Raw genomic sequence first — 25,010 nt, 5'->3', positions numbered from 1 at the left:
ACTGGGTTACTGTTTTTTTTTTAGGGTTACCTAGGTCATTTTATTCACTTTCCTACACAGCAACAATTAGAGTGTTGTTATTTTAAGCGGTAGTGGTGTTGTGGTAGAGCGCTCGCTTTATAAGCGAGAGGTTCCAAGTTCGATCCCCACCATGTCCCTGGTAGTACCGCGCTCAACTTGTTTCTTCATGCAGCGGCCTTGTTCATCAAGGTTTGTGTTTTGGAGTTATAGAGTTGAGAGAGGGTTATAACCACAATTAAGTAGCCTCTTCATCTGTAGTGGCCTTCTCAGCCTTGGGGAGGTGAATTAACAAAAAAAAAATTTCAGAAGCATGGTACTGGTTAAAATTGGATAATTTTCATTTAATCTACTGTCTCCCTAGACCGTTGCAATTTCGGTTACAATATATTTAACTGCTTATTTGTTGTTACAATTTTTAAATACTTAAAGTCTTATTAATATACATCTATAAATTTATGTAATACAGATCTATAACTATACATTGCTAATGAGGTATTAGATTTAATAGCAACTTATAATTTACTTCAAAATTTTTTCAAAATTATGTATTTATTTGTAATCTTTAAATTGACTTAAGTCTTAGTATTCATAATGTCTAAGTTTGCTGTTGTACAATGGTCTCGCAACGGAACTGTCTCTGTTGAATGGGATACATCTGTACTTAACAGGGCTTTTCTTGTAAATAACAAAGAGGGTGATATAAGATACACAAAACTTACTAATCGAGATGAAGGCCCCATTGAGAAGGGTAAAGTTATATGTGTGGTTGGTAAGCTTCAAATTTGAAAATATTTTAAGTTTCTTTTGAAATTTTATATTTAAAGTTGTTAATTATTTCAATTGCGTATGTTTCCAGCATTTAAGATATTTCATATAATGACATCGTTAGTAGTCTTTTATGTTTGATGTATTACAAACATCTGTTTTTAAAGATATATTTAACATTTATGAAATAGTAATTATATTATTATATTTAGACAGTTTAGAAGAAGCATTATTGAAAAAAGGCTCACTTCTCAAGAAAAAAAAAGATAAGAAATTGCTAAACATAACAAATGAAATTGAGGTTTATATATTATAAAATTTACTTTGAACAAGATCAGTTCAAACTCTGGATAAAACTTTGTTTACTTTTAAGGGTTCTGTTAGAGTTGAATATATAACAGTTCAGCAAATGGAGTTATTGTTGGTAAGTTTATTCTGCTAATAGTTTCATTTATAAAGATGGCTGTAACTCTTCCAAAATGGAACCTCATCAAAATCATACAATTTTAGAAAAGCAGACATTATGCATAAACAAAAATTGATTGACCTATCCTGTTTATTCATAAAATATAGTTTTGTGTCATATATTTTTACAATACCTAGAATACTCATACTATAGCATTAAAAGAAGATTTTGCTAAGAAGCTAACAACATTGTACAAAAAAATAGAAAGTAAGTAAACAGTCATTTGTATTCCAAATAAAATACTGGCATAGCTGAGATCAATTTTGGCAATTCTATTTCTTTTTTTTACAATAATAAGAGTTTTATTATAAAATGTTTTAAAAATTTTAAATGGAATTATAATAGCTAAACATTTGCGATTTACTTTATCAGCTGTTTTATGACTATTTCTAGTGTACTTCATTTTTCTTTTAGACATTCACTGCTTGTGACCATTCAGTAAATTTAAATGCTCAACTTTTCTGTTTTATAAAATCCTCTGTTTAAAATACCCACAGTTTTATAATGCCCTATGCTTTTAAATGTATGGATTTTATTTCACTTTTAGGGCTTGTTAGCAAAGCAGAAGAAGGTGACTTAAGCGAAGAGTTGCCAAGAAAGAAAGCAAAAATGTTGATTTCCCAACCATCAACAACCCATTCAAAACCATCTCCATTATATTTACAACCAACAAATTCACAAATACAACCTCTTTTATCACAAACATTACCAACAACTCCTCCTTTCTCAACCCAATCCCAACCCAAACAATTCCAGTCTTTTTCAACTAATGACTCCATTAATGAACATCCTGATTCCTCACTTTTTCTTAACAATCATAATTCGTTTCATGAAAATTTGTTCAATTCAATTGACTTCAATCGACTTCAATCGGAAAACATTCCATTGACTTCAAATTCATTTCAAATGCCTTCTCCACCTTTTTCACTACCAGCACAACTATATTCTGTTCCACAAATGCCACCACCATTGTTGCATTCACAACCAACATCGCTAACAAATTCACAACTTCCACTATCAATGCATTCACAACTATTAGAACAAGTACCAGCACATTCATTAGTTTCCCATACAACACAACCAACAGATTATATATGCAGTGACAAAGAAGTCACTGAAAACATGATTCCTAATAGAGTCTTAACAGCACCAACAGGAAAAAAGCTGGTCAAACAGTTATTAGGCCATTTTTATGAAAGAAATAAGTTGGTGAATGCTTCGCTATCAGGAAAAAAAGGCTCTTCAAAGTTTTCTGTTTCAAAAAAAGTTGGCCTTGATCCAGCTGTGTTGCATTTAATAACAGGTAAAAAATTATTAAATTTTAACACTTATACTCTGGAATTCCAGAATCAATTCAATACGAGAAATTGCTTATCTGCAATTTTTACAGAACTTACAATATCCAAGTTTCCGAATTTTTCGAAAAATGATGTCAGTGTTACGCTCTGTGAAAAAATTAATGACGAGCGCAGAGCTTATTTTAAAGCAGGTATTATATTTTAATTGTATTACTTTTCGTATTTAATTATAATTATATCACTAGTTTTCATCTTTTATAAATAACAAAATTTTGTTAGGACTACTATGTCTTAATTTTATTTTATAGAAAAACAATAAATAATAGGATTTTTTAATTTCAACTAGCTTGTGACTTTCGTCTGATTTTTTATTTTTTTATTTTAATCTTGTAATTATTATTATTGTTTTAGTATATTTTTTTAGTATTAATTATTTTGATTACCGTATAATCTCTAATAGTAAGGCCAGGTTTATGTTTCAGAGTCACCAATCAAATTTTTTTATTTTAAAGTAATTATCGATTTTTAAATATACATATGTTTTTGTTTTTATAATTTATCCTTGGTTTTTAAAGTTAATTATGTTTATACCTGTTATACTATTTTATGTTTGCTTACTATTTTACTGTTTATTTTATATATGTTTTTATATAATTATTATATATGTCCTTTATATATTGTATCATTTTTTTTTAGCTCCGAAGTCCCAAACGGAAAAGAATGCGTCAAGCACAATTTAAAAGACATACTTACGAACGTACTCACGAACTTAAAAGACATACTTACGAACGTACTCACGAACTTAAAAGACATACTTACGAACGTACTCACGAACTTAAAAGACATACTTACGAACGTACTCACGAACTTACGATTTTCTTAAATTTTTTTTGTTTTGATTACTTGTCTGTGGAGAACGAACCGCTAAACTCATGATTTTTTCGCCTCAAAATATACTAAAATATACTAATAAATAAAATTTAAAAAAGTTTAGATAAATTATCAGGAAAAATAAACAAATTGCATTTATTCGAAAACAAAAAATGTACGTACAGCCTTTTGGTTCTCGACTAATGAGATACACATTTTTTTAATTCAATTTTTTTTCAAAGTTTTTCAAACAAGCTCGTGTAAGCTTATGCAAAATGATTATGCTTTATTAAATTTTTTTGTAGATTATGTTTTATGATTTAAATCTCTATCAAAACAAAAAAATAAAAATACAACTGATTTTCTGTTTTGTTTGTTTAAATGGTTAAAATAGAAAAAAAATTGATTTATGAAAATTTGTATTCATACTTAAGGTAGTTTATTACTTATACATTGTATTTTTATTCTAAATATCGATATTTTTAAATAAATGTTATATTAAACTTTTTTTTTTCCTATGCTTAATTTGTCTTATTTCGCGCTTCACGGTTTTAAATATTTAAAATGTTTATGAAAGTTTTAAAAAAAAATATATCCTAAAAAATAAAATTCCAGCGAATTCGCTAAACTTCCAATTTTTATATATAAACATGAAAGTTAACTTTCATAGCTAATTAGCTATGAAAGCTTTTCTAGTGAACTTCCAGTGATCTTTAAAGATCACTGGAAGTTCACTAGAAAAGTTCACTGGAAGTTCACTGGAAGTTCACTGGGTTTTGGAACAAGATCACTGGAAGTTCGCTGGAAAAGATCACTGGAAGTTCGCTGGGTTTTGGAACAATTTTTCACTGGAAGTTCACTGGGTTTTTTTGTAAGGGTTATAATTAGGTACTGTCAATTCTTTTGCTCTAGACATTCGAGCACAGTTTGTACATAATGCGAGCTAGCCAAATCTAGCCGGAAGTTAACTTTGTCATCTTGTTTCAGTTTGCTCATTAATGGAACTATTCGTATCATGACACTCCCTTTAAAATAAACAAATTTCTGATCGATATCTCACACCTAGAAATTTCAACACTTTGTGTAGTTTCCTACCCCACCGCTTGTTTTTAATAGAAGTTCACATTTCTCTTTATTTTAGCTGTATTATCTGTATTTAGCTGTATTATTTATCTGTATTTAGCTGTATTTATTACCTCTTTATTATCAAACCTCACAATAGCCATCACCGTTTTAATACTTTCACCGTAGTACTTGAGATGGATTGACTGAGCAAAATGTTTCGTCGTCCACGATAAAGAAATCTTACCCCAACGTGCAAAAAAGTGTTAATGCCTTCTTCCAAGTGATCTTTTGACCTGGGGCCAATGCTATAAACAATTCGAAGTTTTTTTCGAGAAAAAAAATCTTTCGTAAAAACGCAATTTTTCACGTACGAAAAAAAGTTCGTAATCTCGAAGAATTTATCGCTGTTTGTATTTTTTTCGGCCATTGCTATAAAGCATAAAACGTATGCGTCACTAAAATTCACGAACTTTTTTATCCGTAATACATAGTAGTTATATAATAGTAATTTTTATTGTAATTTTTATTTATTACGCCTAATTAATGAATTTTATTAGTCATTAAGTATGCTGTGCTGTCTATTCTACTTTTATGAATATTTTTACATTCTAGTATTTGGTGTTTAAAAAAGCTGTGTAAAATTAAAGTAGGAACATGAGCTTAATTTTTTCGGGCGAAGACTTAGATTTCGAAGTTGCAGAAAATTAGCTTCGCCACCGATTGCCTCGAGAGGTTGGTGTTTAAAACATTACTTAAAATTACTATATATATATATATATATATATATATATATATATATATATATATATATATATATATATATATATATATATATATATATATATATAAAATATAATGCAATTATACATATTTTTATTTAAATAGTTTGCTAATTAAAACATACCAAGCTTCCCAAGAAGAACCTCTTTGTTTTCTCTAATCTTTATTGCTAGTATCATTTTAAGTTCTTTAGACAGCATTTTATTTTGTTGTGTATTTGTGTATTATTTTGTTGTGTATTTGTGTATTATATGGCATATTTGTTGACTATTTATACTTTTCTTTAGTCAAACATTATGAAAAATTTGTTTAACCAAAATTACTATCGAAAACCTAACAAGGAAAAACAACAAGGAACTGAATATCGATTAAATGCAGATTTTAAGTAATTAGTTTATTATGGAGTTACCAAAATCCTTTTCAGTTTTATCTATAAAATATCTACATAAAAACACAAAGAATGTTCAATGATTTTGAAGCGCTAACGTTGTTCCAGCAATGGCCGCCAAAAATCACGAAGAAAATATCTAAAATTGAGATCAAAAATCTATCTGAAGTTTTTTTTCGAAAAAACGCATTTTTTATCTGAAAAGGCGATTCCCTTGTTCGTTTATAGCATTGGATTTAAAAACGAAGTTTTTATCTTAAAAACGGAATTTTTTGAATGTTTATAGCAATGGACTTTTTTTTTCTTCGCTTTTTACGGTAAAAACTTCGTGTTTTACGGAAAAAACTTCGTTTTTTATGTTTATAGCATTGGCCCCTGTTCTTTTTAACCTTTCGCATTTTTCAGATTAGTTACCTCCTTTATCATATGGTTCTTAACTTTCTTGCATCAATCACGTAGTTTTTCAAAGTTTTCAATAAGTTTTTTTCGAAGTTTTCTATTTTTACAAGCTGCTCAATGTTCACTTCAATGTTTGGGTTGCAAATGTTTTTCTTGATCTTCTTCAGGTGTTTATCAATTCAGACAGGCGATGCAATATGACTTCAATACTTGTTTTTTTGATTTCTGTTTACATCGTTCATCTTCAATCTTTCCGATTATGGTTTATGAAATAAGGAATAACTCTCATAGAATCACCTTCACACTTTTTGACTTCATATTTTTTATTGCAATTGCAATATCAGCTATTCTCCAATAAATTTTAGTAATGGAACTCAATAAGAAGAAAAATGAAATAAAAATAATAGAAAATTAATCACCCCTCAAACCCACATGCTCTCCTTGAACTTGTGAAAGTGAGCATCAAAATTTTGGGCTTTAAAAACACATTTTGCATCTCGTTTGAGCGAAATTTTTATAAGAGTCCTATAATTTCTTTGAGAACAAACAAGTTACTCGAAAAGTTCAGCCTTGTTTTTTGCCCAAAACCTCATGAAACACTTTGTAAAAAATAGAACTTTTTGTGCAATTTAAACAGGGAAGGTTTTTTGGTGTGACAACTTTGTTTTGATGCGTAAAGTTGTTATTTTTGAAAAACAGATTAAATGGATTTAATCAAATAGCAGTTCTGCGCAGCAGAACAGTTTCTTGATATGTATAAAGTCTATAGATACCATAAACCTTTTCATGAAATCTTACAACTTTGAGACAAATCGCCAATGCTTTGTCTTAAATATATATATATATATATATATATATATATATATATATATATATATATATATATATATATATATATATATATATATATATATATATATATATATACGCCTCTTTTTTATAAATTACAACTTTTTTAAAAGGAAAGTAAGCGCCATTGCACACTCATCGCATGCATCTTTGACCCCCTCCCCGTTTTCGCCTTCGCCCTCGTTAAACCTTTACTCAATAAAAAGAAACGAATATTTTTTAGAACCAAAATCAAATCTTAAACTTTAGATTCTTTTAGATTTTTTTACTTTACGGTTTTTGTTAAACTAATTTCTCCCGTACATTATTTCTTTATAGCTGGAGATTCTATTATAGTTGGAGATTATTTTAATATAGTTGGATATATAAAACGAATTGCAAATGATTTCAAAAAAGATTAGTTCCAATATTGATGTAAAAACCTTTATGAAAAACCTGATCAAATACTGCGCATTAAGTTATTTTCTGACTTTTCTCAACTTTCAGCTTTACTCTTTACTAAAAGTAAATAACGCTGAAAAAACAGGTAAAGCGTGTTTAAAACCGTGTCTTTTTAAAGTATAATTGGACCTTATTTATGTTTAAATTATCTAGCTAAAAGAGCATTACTAATATAAATTGTTCCCGTAAAAAAAAAAAATCATAATTCATCGCTATTTTTATTCAACCAAAAATCATAAAAAACACTATAAAGAAAAGCGAAAAACTATATAAAACTATAATAAAGATTTTGCTTCAATTTTCCTAATGCGCAATATTATTGTGTTATTTAAACATTTAAACAAAGTCTGTATCCTCTGAAGAGAAATCAGTAAATTTAACTGCCCTAATTCCACTGGTTTCCATCAGACCTCTCTCAGCCAGAATAATCACATAATTTTTATTTAAATCTCGATCTACATCGAGAAAATAATGGAAAACTTGCGGATTTTTCATTTTGTAAATTGTTAAAAAAAAATTCGAAAAAGAACCGCGTTTGCATTCTCGAGTAGGATAAAATGAGGAGTGCTTCACTTTTAACGAGTTTTCATTAAAGTTTATTTCATAGTTGATATTATTTCATGCTAATTACGTTGTCGTCAACTACTACAACCAACAGCTTTTAACTTGCGGTTAACTTATGGTTGCTCTAGCGTGATATAATACGCAGTTTCTACTTATTTCAAAAATGTTTTGGCAAAGGTTTTTTTTTAACAAATCGGGTACATCAGAAAATAAGAACAATATATTGGCCAAAAGTTTAAAAACTCAAAAGTCGCTTTATCAGGATCTCCAAGCCAAGCTTTTTCTATTTTTCTTAACTCGCTGGAAGTAGATTTCAATATGTAAAAGTTAGTTTTAGAGAGTTACAAGTGAGTAACGAGCGAGTTACGACAAGAGTCTGCACAAGAAGATATTCAAAGAAAAACGTAAAGCTCTTTTTTTAGTTGAACATCCAGTGGCGATTGCGCATGCGCCTGCCCCTTCCCATTTTTGATTGTTTAAGTAAAACTGAAATTTAATGTAAATATGTAAAAGTATAATACTTTTAGTTTGTATAATCTTTCATAATTCCTTTTTAAACAAGTTTTGGCAGAATAGATTTAGAAAAAACGTTTGTTGCTAAACCAAGGAGTTTGTATATGGATTTAATCTCCTTCATCTTTAACCCCATTATTAATCTCACTATTAAGAAAAGGTTATCTTAAATCAAAATGTCAGTCACCTTATTCTTCATCAATAATATGATGAGTATCAAAATGCTTCCATCCAGACTTTTTTTTTTCAAATGTTTTTGTCTTCATTAAGTTCTTTTATCCTTTTTTTTTTTAGTTTTTGTTTAGAAATAAACAGGAAGATGGGGCAGATGGAATTATTGCTTCGCGAAAAAACTAGGAACTGTTTGATATAAATGATCGACGAAATCTATAAAAATGATTGGTAATTATGGCAATACAAAATTATATTGACATGCACAGTTTTATTTGGTTACGAGACACAAAAATTTTAACCCAATAGCTAAATATGTCAATATTTTGCTTTGTGTTACCATAAAAGAAACAACATTTCTTGCTATTGATTGTCCTTTAGAAAACAAGTTTAAGAGAAAATATACTTTTTAATGAGAAAAAAACGGTGTCTTGTTTTTTATCGGTTCAAAACGCAGATTTAATTTATACGGAAATTTCAAAAAGCCTTTTCAACTCTTTCAATACTAAAAAATAGAAAATAAATATTGGTATTAAAAATCATGAATAAAGTTACGAATGGTTTAGGTATAAAAACAACCGAATTCGAGGTTAGGAAATCAAATCAAATGCATCAAATGCATCAAATGCATCTAAATTTATTTGTACGTTTTTTCTAATTAAATTTAGTCTTGTTACATCGCTGCATAATTTTTTGAACTGTTATCAATTATAAATTAAATCTTATCCTTCAAGCAGCAAACTTATCAAATTAGTTTTGTTTATAATTTTACGTAGTTTATTTTATTTTCGTACTTAGTTGCTTTCACCCGGTGCGATGACACCACTGATGGGCACCTGAACTAAGCATTTAAAGAAAACAAAATTGTTCAAAAGTAAAGCATACAACTGACTTGTAAATTCAATATGATTAAAAATGAAAGCCTCAAATTGACCGACTGTTATAATTTATACGCCTGTTTAAAAGTAGATCGCGTCTGTAAAAGCTCCAGCATGGTTGGGAAAATTTAAATCGCCTCTGACGCGACTGCAAGTGTGAAAACAATAGGAGACTGCTTGTTAAAGATGACCCACGAAGAATTGTTTGATCTGGGTCTTAAAACTCTAAACAGTGCACTGAACTCACCTGACTTTTTGTTCACAGTCTACGCTCTTCAGCTGCTGCAAAACCCCATGAGCAATAAAAGTTTTTAAAAGAGGACGAGGAAAAAAACAATTAGTTCATTCGTCGGAATTATAAATATGGTTTTATTTTATTGGTCTTAAAGGCGAATTCCAGTTGAAAGTTTAAATTAAAAAAAAAAAAGATTGAGATAAATGAAGAAGCTATGGAAACTGTGGTATGTTAAGTTGTTCCTTAGCTTAAATCTTTGTATGTTTAGTCTCAAAACAACAATTGCTAATAGCAAATAAAGTATCAAATAGAAAGCTCAAGCGTTAACAAATAAACGACATAAACTTAATTCGGAGTCGTGTGACCATTGAAATTTAAAACCAAACTTTTTTAGAAATTAATAAACGAAATGGTAAAAATACAAAGTTGTACACTTTCTAACGCACTGAAAAGATAATAAACAACGATACAAGATAGAACGAAATTAATCAAACTGAGCGTAGATATTTTAAAATGAGTTGTAAAACATGGCTTCAATATATATATATATATATATATATATATATATATATATATATATATATATATATATATATATATATATATATATATATATATATATATATATATATATATATTGAAAGCACCTTAAAAACATTTATATTCAATGTTTAAGAGATATTTTACATTTTTTAAACAGTTGATAAACATAAATATAATTATTAGTAAAATTTATATGGAACCGAGTGGTTTTATGCTCTAATATGAAAGTTGATAAAAGATTAAGATGGTATATAAACATAAAAAGTATGTCAATAAATTGTGTATGTACCTGTAATATTTATGTATGTCTAATATCTGTAGCATGTAGTGTAAATGCAATATGTAGATATTATATTTGGCAATAGATTATATATCTGTATATAAAATTTCAAAGACATCTTTTTTTTTTAGAGAAAAAATAATATTATGATGGAAGAGGATCCATTTGATAATGATTTCAGATTAAAAGATAGTGAAGTATTTAAAATTAAACTGGCTTTATCATCTTTAACAAATACTGTGATAATATGCCCAACAGTTGCAACTTTATATACACAAGCTATGAATGATGATGAAACATGGACTTATTTAAAAAAAGGTGTTCCTGGTATCATTTTGATGCACAATAAAAAGAAAGAAGTTATTGCAGCTCAGATCTGTCTGGCAGATCCTGCATCAGGGTTTGCAATCTGGAGAGAGGTTTTAAATGACAATTCAGAATATAGAGCTGTTCAAAGAAACTTTCATAGTTTTAAAATATACTCAAGTGGCCAGAGTTCAATGGGTGGTATAAAATTTCCAATTACAGAAATAGCAAATGTATTTCTGCAAGACGTTTTAAGTAGTATTCCTAAGTCAAACGTACATGAACTTCATGAAAATGAAAGCGAAAAAAAAACTTTTTCTTTGCGTAGACTGCATAAAGAGGAAATTTCACTGCCATGCATGTTTGTTCATGTATCAGGTATAAAAAATAAACAAATAGAAAAAACTAAGTCTCTTATAAATAAAAAACAAAAATAAATGCAGTCAGCATCTTTAATGAATGCTTGTTGATTTTTGAAATCTAATTGTTAGATTCCTGCAAGTTGTTTTTTAAAAAATGCCAGCATTTTTTTTCTTAAAAAATAGCTAGTGACTTTAAAATGAAATCTGCAATAAAATGGTTTCAGCATGTTTTTATGATGTACCTAAAAAGAGTCCAAATTGTTACATGAAACACCACTTATGCAAACTTATACATAGGAGAAGAAAGTATCTTTGAAAGCACAATGCAGTTTTTTTGTTTGCAGTGTAATATGTACAAATTTCTTATTTATTTGAAAAGCATTATTGAAATTTTTATTTAAGTCTTTGGGTAAAATTTCTTAAAAGTTTAAAAAAGTTATTTGCATTTAAATAGTTTATTTTTAGCAAAGTTTTATTATTTATTTTTTTATTTTTGATGATTTGAAAAATCTTATATATACATTTTCATAGAAATCATTTAAAAATCATTGTTATACTTCAAATTGAAGGGGAAAAAATGGTTTGAGATTTTCAAATTAATACTGCTTATGTGTATTATTAATATTTACAGTGTGGCAGATGACTGGGATCACACAAACCATATGTTCTGATTAAAATGTTTCTCTTTAATAAATAATCACCATTTCTATTTTGCTCATATTTTCACAAGAAAAGTTATTTTCTAATAAAAGAAACTTTGAAGCATTCCAATGATTTGAATCGTTTTTGACAAAGAATTTCCTAAATAAAATTTGGTTTTATATAGAAAAAAAATCTGGCTATGAGTAACATAAAATAGTTTCATCTGAATTATACTTTGTTATGTTTTTTTTTCAGCTGTGTACCCTTTTTTATTCGGTAGTTTGAGTTACTTTTGACAAAAACATAAGTTAACTACAGAGCCCTTTAAAATTGCCGCCCTTAGAATTGCAGTGATGACGTCATTCTGAGTTAAACTATTTAAATACAGAGAAATCGCAGCTTTCTTAAGAAAAAAGGTTTCTTTAAACCTTTTTTTCTTAAGAAAAAGGTGTCTTTAAATCATTTCTTATAGACGATTTTCTGTAGCCTCACAGAGAAGTATGTCAATGAAATAAAACATAATTTTTGCACACCTTTTATTGATATTTACATTTCATGTTAGAAAATATTTGTTTTCATGGTCTCGTAAACAACCGAAAATCAAAAACATTCAAGAGTAGCTAATATGTTTAAAGTTCCAAAATCCAAAATTTAAAAGATAAAAAACAGAAATTTCTGTTAAAAGAAAAAGTTTATGAATTTAACAAATAGTTAAAGAGAAGCCTATATTAGGGTGGGTCAATTTCGAAAAAATTTCGAAATTGACCCCCCTGATATTGGTTTACAATTTTGGGTCTTTTTCTTATGTCTTCAACCATCTGTATATTTTTCTTTTTTGAAAAATTTCTCCTTTCAATTTCAGCCTCAAAAATGTTTTTGAAAAATATGTTCCTTACGCATAGTTGCGAAACATTTTTCTATTGCTCTAATGATTCTAGAATATCCCTAAAACCCTTCATCATAAATATCAGCCTGTAAAAAGGAATTTTGTAACTGTTAAACCTTTGAATTTTCATGAATATTTGCAAGAATTTTTGTTTTAATCAACTTTTTTATGTGAAAATTCTCCAAGGTAGGTTTTCTTTTTTATATAAAAAGAATACTATTGGATATCTTATACCAGTCTATGACATCAGATACATAAATATCAAGCTTGTGTTTTGAAGCAAATATTTTACGTTATAAAGATAGATGTGAATATTAAAAAAAATTTATTGCCAATTCATAATCTGTAATTTAAATGATATCTTCTGAAGAGTTTTTAACTTAAGCGATACGAAACGAACTTCAAAAGTTTTCGAAGCGTTTTTTCGAACTTCATATAAATTTTTTGAAGTATTAAAAATTCTATTGAACTTTAGAAACTTTTAACAAATTTGTTCCATTTTTATCAGATTTTTTCAAAATTCTTCAAGTAAGTTTTAAAAACTTAAGACGGGAAAAAACGACAAGGTCACGTGTTATGATTTTTGAGTTTTCACCTTTGCTCATTGTTTTGAAAGATAATTATGTTTAAAATCAGCGTGGTATATAAGAAGATCTGATGAGAAATATCTTTAATGGCAAGAGTGGTCAGCTGATTCTATTGGGCAGCATTAATGGACATACACAAAGTATAAATATTCTTAAAACTGCTTAAGTTTTAAAAGAAACCTTTTAAATACATGTAAATGTTATTTACCTATATTGTGTTAAAAAGTTGGCTTGTCTCTATTCTTAAAGTTTTCCAATGGTTTTCCCCCTGCTAACATTTTTCCAAATCTGAATTTATTTAGTGGGTCCACTTTAATCTGAACTTTTTCTTATTTACAGTTTTGGCTATACAAATTTTAAAAAAGGTATACATGGATATGTGGTACCTAATGAAAAATTGATTTTTTAAAATTTGATGTTGATGCTCTAGACAAAAGTACGACAGAAATAACAACCAGTAAATGGATGATAGCATATCTTTGCAAAGGACACTTAATATATCTAAAAAAAATTATAAGAAGTTAGTGTCACGAAGAACTTGTGAAAATATCATAAAACCTCTTAAGGATGATAAATTAGGTTAATACCAGTGTAACATAGATCAACACTCAACTCAAGAAGTTGAAGGCAAATTTTAGACACTTGTTATAGCCTGCTTCGGATAAACGCTAGATAATGATTTTGCAGAAAAAATAAGTTAATTCAAAACCTCATATATGGCTTAGGCAATGTGCAATGTAACAGTAAAAGTACAGACTGTATTTTTTTTTCTTCGCATCAAATAGTTTATTGATTTGAAACACGAAGCTATTGGTAAGTTCAATGCGAATGCCATTGAAGCCACTATTATCCACTATTATTTTAGCTCTCAATGACAGACGTAAGAGAGGTTTTAGCCACCCAGGCTACAACAACTAAGTTTTGTCATGTATCACTGACCAGGGGCGTGTCTAGGGGATGTCTGCTACGTCGCTGGACATACCCAAAATATGTATATATACATATTTTTTCACAACTTCAATATTTCGTTAAGTAAATATGATGCGTCGGTAGATAAAAGCAAACAGAGCGAATAATTATAATAAACTAAAGCAATAATTAAGCAAACTATACAAGGTTAACTGTTCGAACGGATGGTAAGAAGTTATTAATCCGGGATAACAGTTAGATTTACGGTTTAGTATTTTATTATACGCCAAGTTAGAATTATTTTGTTCTATCTCCAAGTTTAAATGTTGGGAGAAAGTTTTTGATTTTTTTCTTAAAGTAAAAATTATTTAAAAACTTAGTCTTAATTTTTAAAGAAATAATAACTTATGCTTTAAATAATTTATGTTTAAACAAATTAGAAAAAAACTTGTAAAATAGAGCGCATTTTAGAAGTAATCATTACTTACTAAAATTAATAACTCATTTTCTCCCAACTTTTAAAATAGGAGATAGAATTAAATAATTCTAACCTCGCGCATAGTGCTTGTCAAATCGAGAACGGTCTAAAGTTTATTGAAAAAAAAAAAAAACGATTTATATATTTAAACGGAGGTTGTTTTAATTTTTGACTTAAACAAATTAATAAGAAACTTGAATGGACATACCTTTTTTTATTAAGTTATAAGGTACTTCATTTTTTAAATATTTTCTTTTGTTAATTTAAAAAAAATAAAAGTAATTATTTCTTAGAGAACAAATTCCGGACTTCCCTTTTCAATTACACCCTGAGTAAAGTTTTAGTCAAATTCTATTGATATTTATCATCAGGAGGAGAAGACTGTAATTAACAACAAGCATATATCAAAATATATCAATGGACATCCCCAACTATTTTATACAAAGCTGTGTATCTTTTTAATTACTTGCATTTTAAAAAATATAAAAAGAAAGAAAGGGTTTTAAACATTAAAAATAAAATTTGGACTTCCCTTGGTACATACACCCTGTTTAGTGAGTATTTATTAAACATTTCTTAAACATAAAGTTTAGACAGTTTTTCAACAATTTTTTTTTGCTTCATATAAGAATAGGTCGTGTGTAATTGTTAAGCGTTGGTGCTGACTATGGTTATCATCATTTTCTTCTAAAAATAGATAGCGTGCGAAGCGATGATGTTTGATAATGGTTAGCATCATGTGCGATAAAATATCGGGCGATTGCTAAGCCGTCTTACCTCATATATGCGTTTGTGAATGAGGAAGGGGGGGGGGGAGGGGGATGCTAAAATTTAACTTTTTTTTTTTTTTTGGGGGGAGGGGGAGGGGGGGTTAAAACTGCGACTTACCCAAAAAAATTCCTGTACACGCCCCTGCTGACTACAACATCAAACATTTATGAGAAGGACATTTAAAGTAACCATGAAAGAATTTTACTTTCTGTGATCGTGTAGCCTTTTCTTAGAGTTGTTTAAAGAATTTATAACTTTTATGTGTTATATATATATATTAGATAACATTACTTGAACTATATTATTGTGTGCCGTAAAAATGCAAAGTTTTAATAGCCCTGTATCATGCAGCTACAAATTATTTAGGAACATCTGTTTTTAACTTTTTGCTTGTAGAGCTGTGCAATCAAACTCTGACTCCATTTCGCTCTTTATTTTAAACATAAGAAGAAAAAGATTTTATTCTTAAACCCTTGTGATCATTTACGAAGATATTTAAATTGATCGATTAATGATGACAGAACTTTGGACTGTTGACAAAACATCTAGCATTTCTGAACATATTTCATTAAACAGATTTTTCTCTTTATATTAAGTAACAAAATAAGAATTAAAACGAAACAAAACAAACAATATCTAAAAAATATCAGTTTAATAAAAAAATAAAATATTAAAAATTTATAAGAAATATTAGGTCTAAAAACAAAAATTGTTTTTAAAATTACCTAATATATTAACTACTAAATTTTGACAATTAAAATTTGCACAGTCTTGTAAAACCAATACAATAAAAATCTAATCTATAAAAAAATTTACATAATAAGAATTTATAAATTAAAATGTACATAATAAGAATTTATAAGTTAAATGGCGGGCAATAAGCTCACTATTGGAATTCTGACATACAGCAGTGTCTTTGAACAAAAATATTTCTGAGATTTATAAAAACTATTAGAAAAGACAAAAAAAAAAAAAATCCAAAAAAAATCTATAAAAAATATCTTTTACAAATATTTTCTAAAAACAACTTCAGTCCAAATGTGTTTTGGGATGTTGCTTTTTCCAAGGCGCCGAACGCGGAAGGAGCATGCGAATTTTCTTAATGCGCCTTTTGATCTTCATGTCAAGATCTTTTATTAGATGAAGCATAATCAAACGGCTCAGTAAAAATGCGATCCTAATAATAAAGACAAATCCGTTTACATAATTATAGACATGACCAAAAAAAGTAGTCTAGCCTGGATATGTTCTTATCAAATCTAACCAAATTTAAAACTAGATTTAATCTACAGTACAAAAAGAAAAAATCTCGTCTGTAATTGGTTCTTCTAGACTTTATTCTTATTTCCGATAATTCGTTTATAAGTTTCGAATAAGTTTCATTGAGCAGATTTTCAGTATGCAGAAGAGCCGAAGATTCTGGTGTCCTTTTTAACAACTAGAACTGTTAGGACCTGTAAGGACTTGATTTGTTCAACTTCGATTGAACAAATTTAAAAATCATGAAAACTGAATTATGTTTCGAACTTTCTGTTCGTCTGTCTGCATACTTTTTGAATACATGCTGGATTTACATAACTCATAGCTGTGCATAATTAAAGGAGAAAAAATTACCTTAAACATATTAAAATTGACAAAACTCCAACTGAAATAACAGTGATCCAGAATACACGCTTCCAATAATAGTTGGGCTGTTCTGATGCTGCTGGACAAGCAATTGGATGGCGACGCTAAAGATCAAGTATGTGTACAAATGAGAAAACAACTAATATATGTAGCAGTCTAGATTGCTGCAACAAATACCACATGTATAAGAAGTTAGAAATAATAAATTACACTGTGCATATATAAATGTATATACTTATACGTAAAGCAAAGTAAAAACTGATGACAAAATTAATGAAAATGAAATAGAAATAAGGTTTCATTTAAAACTCTTGTCAAAAAAGTCTACATTATTTTGATAGTCAAAACAAACAGTACATAATTTATGTATAAAAAATTAAATTAAGATTATGCTGAACCTCCTTTTGCCTAAAAGCACTTTGCTTTCTCCTGTTTATTGATATCAAAAGGAATTTTTTTTGTATCTGGAATAACTTATACCCATTCCGACTTAAATCATTAAACATAGTTGTTAGAAATTTTATATTTTTGAACTTTTAGTTTTTCACAAATTTTCCAATTCTTTCCAAGTTCAATTGGGGGTGATCACAGTGAGTGTGGAGATGAATGGAGTTATTTTGGTGCTACATACATGGCCACTTCTTCAGTAACTTTTATTTATGCTTTAGATCATTGCCCTTCTTGAAAATCCAAGAAGAATCAAAAATCCAAGCTGCTAACAGATTTTTGTTAATCTGTTGGTACTGGCCATACTCTAATATAAACACTAATTCACCAACCCAAGAGGATGCTATTGCATCTCAAATCATTACATTACCACTTCCATGCATGATTGTTGAAATCAAGTTTTTTGGATTCATTTCATTATTTTAGCATTGGCAAATTTTTCCACAATCTTCCCTTCTAAATATATTACATTTACTTTCATCAGTAAATAGAAGATTTTATCAAAGTTCAAGTCTTTAGTGGATAATTTTTTGCTTCTGGTTACTCTTTCTGCACTCCTCGACAACTGCTATAATATATTGCATTAAATCAAGAGTTAGTTTGATAGTTTGGGATTAGCTTTTACTTTTAGAAAAACATGAGCACAATTCAGTCATAAAACTATAGGACAATAACCAGGTGGTTCATTAAACGCATTTCCAGTAATTTTGTTATATTATTTTTTTATACATTTTTCCAGTAACTTTATCATTTGGAATAATAGTCTGGACATTGCAGCAACATTATCCAAAAATTTTTACAACTTTGTTTTATGATTTTTTATTTTCATTTAAGAGCTGTGCTAATTTTTTAAAACAGCCTTTTCCCACCTTCTAATATTTTAACATTATCATCACAAATATTATTATATAATATTATACTATAAAATTACCACTAAAACTTAGAACATTGAAAATCCTAAAAAATAAGATCAAATTAATAGTTCAGAAATTAATAACTAATTATTCGCCACAATCAAATTAACATAAACACTATCAAAGAGCAACCAAAAATATCAAAATATCGTCTTTCTGCTGATATAGGAGTTAATGTTGCAACAGCTAGATTAACTGTAGTAAAGGTTGCCTTATTACAAAATCATGGTGGTGTTATTACACTAAACTTTCAAACCTCCTCACCTTCTCATGGCCAGCAATGCAGCCACAGTCACAGTCCTATGTTTCTAAACTGTTGGAAGATTTTATGGAATTCACAGTGTTGTGAAAGGATGCCTGGTGTGTTACAAAGCCCTAGTGTGATACTTGTCAAGAACTATTTCTGAGGTAGCATAGGGTTGATGGCAATGCAACAAAGACAAACTGCTGTTTTGTTGCAAAGTACTTTAACAGTCTGACTTTATAATGAACTAATCACAGCTAACACTTCAGAGTCAAATAACTTTACATTTGCTGTCTCTAGTCTTTTACCATGCTTGTTTCTTTGCCTAACAACCATTTTTGATTTTTTCCTTCCCTTTGGAATAGCAACATATCAACTAAACCCATGCTACCACTCCTACCTTTCTCCTCTGTCAGAAGGAATTGTTACAAACAGTCAAGTTATGTAAAAGACAATACTATCAAAATTCAAGAACCCTTGTTATCACTCAGTCTATAGTTATCTAAATAGCAAATGAATAAATAATTATATACTTTTATATAATGAGTTTTAATTGCCAGCAGTTCTGTTCTGAATGAAGAAAAGCTAGAGAGAAAACTGCTAAAGTGAAAACACAACAATAGTTCTCTAATTATATTCTAGTACTTACTCCAAAGAATACAAACAAAAGAAGATTTTTTTTACCAATTACAATGGAGCCACTACCATATTATATATTGAACAAACAAATATACAATGCAAATAAATAAAATAAAAAATAAACACATTTTAAGTGTATCTTTTAGTGTATTGATTGCTCTAATTTCATATACAGTTCAATTCAAATTTTATTTCAATTACCTGTATAAGGTCATCTGAAGATAATAAAAACTGAGAGATAACGCCTTTTTCACCCACTAATTTAAAAGTAAATTTTACCTAAATAAAATTAAATAAAAATAAGCTAATTTAAAAATTTATATAAATACCAAGTGTATTAAACAAAAAGATAAAAAATAACCCCCCCCCCCCCCCAAAAAAAAAAAAAAAAAGGGAAGAAAATCTTATCAATAAGGAAATTGGATAAAGATCAACCACTTAATTGTCTTGTGTACTACACACTAATATTTAATAAACACATTAATAATGGGTGCATCTCTATAAATATTATGGTCTAATATCAGATAAGAACAATACAAATCAAGATTCTCCAATGCTAAGCTTACAGGAAAAGAATTCCAATCAATCTGTATCACACCAAAACTTTTATCAGTAACAACATTTGAAACTCGATAACGAGATGCAACAACATTCCTATAATAACAATAAGATGATTTTTAGCATCATTAAAAATCATTTTTAAAATTTCACTGTTCAAGTTTCAAAAATCTTTATTAAAATTACCAAAAACTATTAACTATTCAAAAACTGTCATATGATTTCTGAATGAATGTTTAAATGTTCTTGTATGTTGTCTTTGTTAAAATTTGGATAGGAACAACTTGATAGCCCAATAAATCCTGGAAATAATGAGAAAGTTTCTGAATAGAAGTTCTGCGTGCATGAGTTCTGTGATGATGAATGAGTTGTGCATTCTGAATGAGTCTTTTACAACTCAAAAGACTTTGCACTTAGACTGTTATTTTAATACACTGCAGATTTTTATCACTTATGTTTAGTTAATAATACAAACTTCAAAACAGTTAAATTAAAAAAAAAATTAGATACCAAAAATTAAGTGTAAATATCTAAATACAGCAAGCTTTTCCTTCCATCATCCATACCTCCCCCCCCCTCCCCGCAAAAAAAAATTGTTCTGAAGAATGAAACAAAGATAGCATGTAACAAAATATGCTTAAAGTTATTTTTCATTTTTCATTAATAAAATTAAAACATGTAAAACAAAAGTATAATCTATTTCATCAACTGTACTCTACTTAAATTAAATAATCTAAATAAAATGAAAACTGTTTAATACATCTAGCACTTCAGCATTTAAAAAAAAAATAACTTCTGACACATAAATAACTTTAACTTGTAGTAAACCCAAGTAACATTACAAAGTACTAAACTTTGTCGATAAACTTTGCTAATAAAATTTGTTAATAAACCTCAAATAACTTACTGTAAAGTCCAAGTGCAAAACGATTTTGGTCTAGGAAATGAGCATGTATGAGTCATACCGCTGGATGTGAACTCATAGACTGGGTAACCTATTAACAAAAAATGAACACATACTTTAATGTCCATTCACACACACCAGTAGGTAATAAAGAAGCAGAACAGGAATGAGTCAGGCCACTTGATGTCACCTCATAAAGGGGGTAGCCTAAACGGAAAAAAGCATTTAAACTACGAGCATTTTTTCTATTACACTTATAGGTTGTTTGAATGTATGTAAAAAAAAAAAAAAAAAAAAAAAAAAAAAAAAGTTTAGAATTGTGTTAAACATACCTGTACTTGATGCATTTAAACAATTTACTTCAGAGAAGTGCACATCACCACTTAAAAATAAAACCTAAGAATAGTTTTTCAGCAATGAGATGCATTTCATAGAGTATTATTACTTTATATCTGTTTTGATGTAGATTTTTAAATTTCTTGACTTTTAAACTAAATATTCTCACCCCAGATCGCTTTTGGACCAACCAAATTAATCTGTCTAAATCAGATTCACAACTCATCCACTTATCAATGAAGGGTATATCAGATAGTACCTAAGAGAGGTTAGAAGATTGAAACATATACAATTCAAATTATAAGTAATAAGTAGAAATATGAAAACATACATTGGCAAAAAAAATCTAAAAGTTTGTTAGTTTATTGATTTGATGCTTCTTTTAGATTAAAATTAACTTTGAAATGAATAAAAGAGAGAGCCATGTTGCATTAATTTAATTAATGCGTAATGAAAAACATAAATATAACATTGAGTTTTATCATTTTATTCATTTATCCTTTCGTTTTATAATTTCATTCATTTTTTTGAATTTTGACATTCAAACTTCCAACCTGTTTTCCTGATCCTATAAAGATAACACTTGAGGTATTATCATTTAGCTGATTTTCAAGCCAATTCCACTGTTCTTCTCCTAATACCTCACAACCCCAACCTCTAGTATGATGACTTCTTACATCCAGTAGAATAATCTTTTTAAACAAATTCATATAAATAAGTATTTACAATTTTTAAAAATTATTGATATTTCATTACAGTAAAAAAATGTTACAACTTAAACTCCAAACACACAAAAAATTACCTTAACAACTTTATCACCATTTCCATAGGTGTGTGATGAATAGAGTCCTTTTCTTTTTCGCAAAATACTATCTATAGGAGCCTCAAGGAAATCCAGGAATAAATTTTGAGACTGAAACCGATACTTAAATGTCTAAAATATCAAGGTTGAAAAAAATATTTTTAAAAAAGCAGACCATGCATTTTAGAACCTTCTACACAGAGAAAAGTTCATGTAAAACAAACAGATGTTTGGAATCAACAAAATTAAAGTAAATAAAAGCCTCAATAAAAAGGAACATAGAAAAACTTTCTAAATGAATTCTCTTAAAAATTCCAATATTGATCTGTTGCACTCATTTTAAATTCAAACATCTTTATTTGTGTGATGAATGCTTTAAGTTCAAAGCTTTAAAAGAGTAATATGAGAACAAATACTCATAAGATGGATGTGATTTTAAGTTTAGAAATGTAAAAATTACTTAAAAACTCATAATTTTTATTAGTAATACTCCATCACTATCTCCATCTGCATCCAGATATCTACTGCCCTTAAGCTATGCCACTGAATGTGTGCAAATAAAGGAAATAGATAGAATATGGATTTGGATTTAGTTTCTCTTTTTGCAAAGTAAAAATTGTTTCACAACATGTAGTTTCCAAAAACAAACAGTTTTTCATTTAAAATCAGTTTAAGACTTTTAATTTTGAAGCTTTCAATTTGATTTTTTTATTTGATTCAGTTTAATTTTTGATTAGAATTTATTTTCCAAATGGAAATACTCTTCAATTTTTTTTTTCAATAACCTTGTCTTTACTGTTTATTACTTTAAAGTAACATTCATCACTAAAAATATGCTTCCACTTTTTCATGGATTTTTCCTTAGACAACCTTAATCTAAAGAAATCTTTCATACTTATTATCTGCCACTTGATTGCTTCACTTACAGCTTTTTGATTGATTTATTTTTACAAACAGACTAGCTATTCTTTATAAATTAAGTAGGATCATTGACAGATGTAAAAAAAACTGCAACAATATCAGTTTGCTGTTCTTTGGATGACAATCCTCCAAATGGTGAAAATTCAACTTTATCATTTTATTAGGGCTTCACCACAAATAGCTTCTAACCAACTGTCTATAAGTGAGCAAGAATTGCATAATTTATAGGCCACTCTTTAATTCAATCCTAGACAAAGCCAAAAAAATTCTTCAAAAAGCAGTTATGATATGATAACTTTTCAGTAGTATTGATCTTAACCTAAAAGGTGAGATGATTTTACTGTTGACCATCTATCATTAGCTGAATATGAGAATGTCTCTTTACAACCACTACATATGTATCATGTTTTCAGCTCATCTTACAACCAAACTTCAAGACAGCCTCTGAGATGAGAATGATCATTGACTATGTGGAACAGGCAATCAAGCTGGCAATTAATGTCAAAGAACAAGTCACTGTCTCTGTTTTACCCCTACTAAGCAATAGAAAGTATATATAAAATATATATCTTTTATACCCCTACAAAGCAATATAAAGTTTATATAGTAATTTGCCTTTTTTAACTTTTCTTAATTTAAGATATTTCAATTTTTCTTTATAATATATTTATTATTTCAACTTTAGAAAAAATGTTCGTTTTTTAAGTTTGCAAAATTTGTTTTATATATTTTTGTGATGATAATGATTGCTTTTTGATTGTTGATTTCAGTTTTTTAATTTATTTTAAATCATGTTGATCAGTCAAATACTTTTCTATTGATTTCTAAAATTACCTATTACAATTATTAAAATTTATAATGGTTTTAAACTGAATGAGCTACCATAGAAAAATATGAAAAACATGCCTTAAGAATTTTGCAGAAACTTTTTTTGCAGAAATTTTGTTTCTCCAAGTTTTTCTTATCCAATCATCAATCAAAATCAAAAATCAAAATTTTCTTTCTGAAAAATTTTTTTTACAACTTTCCATGTTGTACTTTAGCACAAAAATCATTTATGAATATAATAGCTATAAAACTTAAGATTAAAAAAAAAAGTAAATAAAAGTAATTGAATACTTTTCCAACACCATCCAAACCATAATCATGATCATCCCATGTACCAATAATGGGAACCCCATCTTCTAATAATCTCTAAAATAAAGCCCCTCTTTAATTTCAATTGCTGTAATTTCAATTACAGCATGAAAAAACTTACTTTCAATCACCTTATAATTTCAAAAATAGAATAACAAAAAGAGGAACCTGTTCTATTCTTTACACACAAAATATAAAACAATAATTTATCAACAAAACATTTGCATTAAAAAGAACTGAACTTACTTTGTAATTAGGATTTTGCTTTTGTAGATTAAATTTATCTTTCATTGATTCAAGAGATGAATGCACCCATAAAAAAGGAAGTATTCGAGTATCAGCATACACAGCTACAAGAGAATTATTTGAAAGCACTCAACAACATTATACAATCAACAATATTAAACAGATCACGAGATTAAAATCAACAATATGAAACATCAGGAAACAAGAAGCTGAAGAATCAAACACAAAGAGAAAACATTTTTTTTTCTTATTATAAAATTTATTAAAAAAAAAAAAAAATTGAGAATCACCATCTCCTAACCATATCCAAAGATCAGGAGATTGCTCCCTGACTTTAATCCATAATGGTTGGTCAAGATCTTCTTTACTACAATAAATTAAATTTTTATATTGTTTCTTTTTTTTTTGCTAAAAAGCAAACAACTAATAATAAAAACAATATAATATAATGGTAAAGCATATAGTTGATGGTCTGAAATAGCAAACTACCTCATATAGAATACTTTAGTGCTTAGTATGAGCTAAATGCTTTTAAAAGAAAACAATAAAACCTTACTTGCAGCTTCCAAAGGTGATTGTAGAAATGATTTTATCACTGTGAAAATCTGACCCACAAAATGCAAAGATAATTTTCAAACATAATATGAGTCCTCTTGCTGACATCATTAAATATTTATTTTTGAAAAACTTATAAAAAATTATTGTTAAAAAAGAAAAAAATATTTCAAAATAAAACTGTTTTTTAAAAAAAATCTCAGAGCATTAAAAC

The 25,010-nt window shown here is 28.2% G+C and overlaps 3 protein-coding genes and 1 long non-coding RNA gene across 7 annotated transcripts; 3 read left to right on the top strand and 1 right to left on the bottom strand.

The window, feature by feature from the left end:
• Nucleotides 1–31: 31 nt before the first annotated feature.
• LOC149891594 (uncharacterized) lies at nt 32–3,745 on the top strand. 4 transcript variants are annotated; one of them, XM_090077956.1, is made up of 7 exons: nt 32–790; nt 999–1,087; nt 1,160–1,210; nt 1,390–1,459; nt 1,800–2,555; nt 2,643–2,741; nt 3,247–3,745. In XM_090077956.1, exons 1-7 carry the CDS (start codon nt 613–615, stop codon nt 3,288–3,290), a joined length of 1,287 nt encoding a protein of 428 aa, XP_089934082.1. In that variant the 5' UTR covers nt 32–612; the 3' UTR covers nt 3,291–3,745. The 4 variants fall into 4 exon arrangements, with proteins under 4 accessions (XP_089934082.1, XP_089934081.1, XP_089934083.1 ...); XM_090077955.1 differs by having other exon boundaries at nt 1,800–2,741; nt 3,247–3,322; nt 3,422–3,745; XM_090077957.1 differs by lacking the exon at nt 2,643–2,741.
• Nucleotides 3,746–8,550: 4,805 nt separating this feature from the next.
• On the top strand, nt 8,551–9,929 carry LOC149891593 (uncharacterized). The gene is made up of 2 exons (XR_016450085.1): nt 8,551–9,233; nt 9,389–9,929. It is a non-coding gene; the product is annotated as an uncharacterized LOC149891593 (long non-coding RNA).
• Nucleotides 9,930–10,675: 746 nt separating this feature from the next.
• Nucleotides 10,676–11,869, top strand: LOC149891592 (uncharacterized). The gene is made up of 2 exons (XM_090077965.1): nt 10,676–11,210; nt 11,826–11,869. Exons 1-2 carry the CDS (start codon nt 10,676–10,678, stop codon nt 11,867–11,869), a joined length of 579 nt encoding a protein of 192 aa, XP_089934091.1.
• Nucleotides 11,870–16,435: 4,566 nt separating this feature from the next.
• LOC149891591 (uncharacterized) lies at nt 16,436–24,989 on the bottom strand. Its single transcript, XM_090077858.1, has 13 exons — nt 24,798–24,989; nt 24,532–24,608; nt 24,242–24,345; nt 23,978–24,052; nt 21,938–22,069; nt 21,690–21,827; nt 21,305–21,394; nt 21,132–21,195; nt 20,916–21,006; nt 19,904–19,991; nt 19,539–19,616; nt 17,082–17,197; nt 16,436–16,644 (listed from the first exon to the last, which is right to left on the bottom strand). The coding sequence occupies exons 1-13, from the start codon at nt 24,905–24,907 to the stop codon at nt 16,497–16,499; spliced, it is 1,311 nt and encodes a 436-aa protein (XP_089933984.1). The 5' UTR covers nt 24,908–24,989; the 3' UTR covers nt 16,436–16,496.
• Between the last annotated feature and the right edge of the window lie 21 nt (nt 24,990–25,010).

Source organism: Hydra viridissima, unplaced genomic scaffold (assembly GCF_058129835.1).
Source record: "Hydra viridissima isolate aposymbiotic clone 2 unplaced genomic scaffold, HvirCarnegie_v1 scaffold_2, whole genome shotgun sequence".
Taxonomy (NCBI): domain Eukaryota; kingdom Metazoa; phylum Cnidaria; class Hydrozoa; order Anthoathecata; family Hydridae; genus Hydra; species Hydra viridissima.
Note: the sequence above shows the minus strand (reverse complement) of the source record. Positions and strands in the feature narration are given on the sequence as shown.

Excerpts from the sequence above, each read along its gene's own strand:
- LOC149891594 (XM_090077955.1), top strand. The coding sequence starts at position 613 with ATGTCTAAGTTTGCTGTTGTACAATGGTCTCGCAACGGAACTGTCTCT. Across the intron at positions 791-998 it reads TAAAGTTATATGTGTGGTTG|ACAGTTTAGAAGAAGCATTA; the intron begins GTAAGCTTCAAA and ends TATTATATTTAG. Across the intron at positions 1,211-1,389 it reads AGCAAATGGAGTTATTGTTG|AATACTCATACTATAGCATT; the intron begins GTAAGTTTATTC and ends TACAATACCTAG.
- LOC149891592 (XM_090077965.1), top strand. The coding sequence starts at position 10,676 with ATGGAAGAGGATCCATTTGATAATGATTTCAGATTAAAAGATAGTGAA. Across the intron at positions 11,211-11,825 it reads CATGTTTGTTCATGTATCAG|TGTGGCAGATGACTGGGATC; the intron begins GTATAAAAAATA and ends TAATATTTACAG.
- LOC149891591 (XM_090077858.1), bottom strand. The coding sequence starts at position 24,907 with ATGATGTCAGCAAGAGGACTCATATTATGTTTGAAAATTATCTTTGCA. Across the intron at positions 24,053-24,241 it reads AGCAAAATCCTAATTACAAA|AGATTATTAGAAGATGGGGT; the intron begins GTAAGTTCAGTT and ends GCTTTATTTTAG. Across the intron at positions 21,828-21,937 it reads ATGGTGATAAAGTTGTTAAG|ATTATTCTACTGGATGTAAG; the intron begins GTAATTTTTTGT and ends TTGTTTAAAAAG.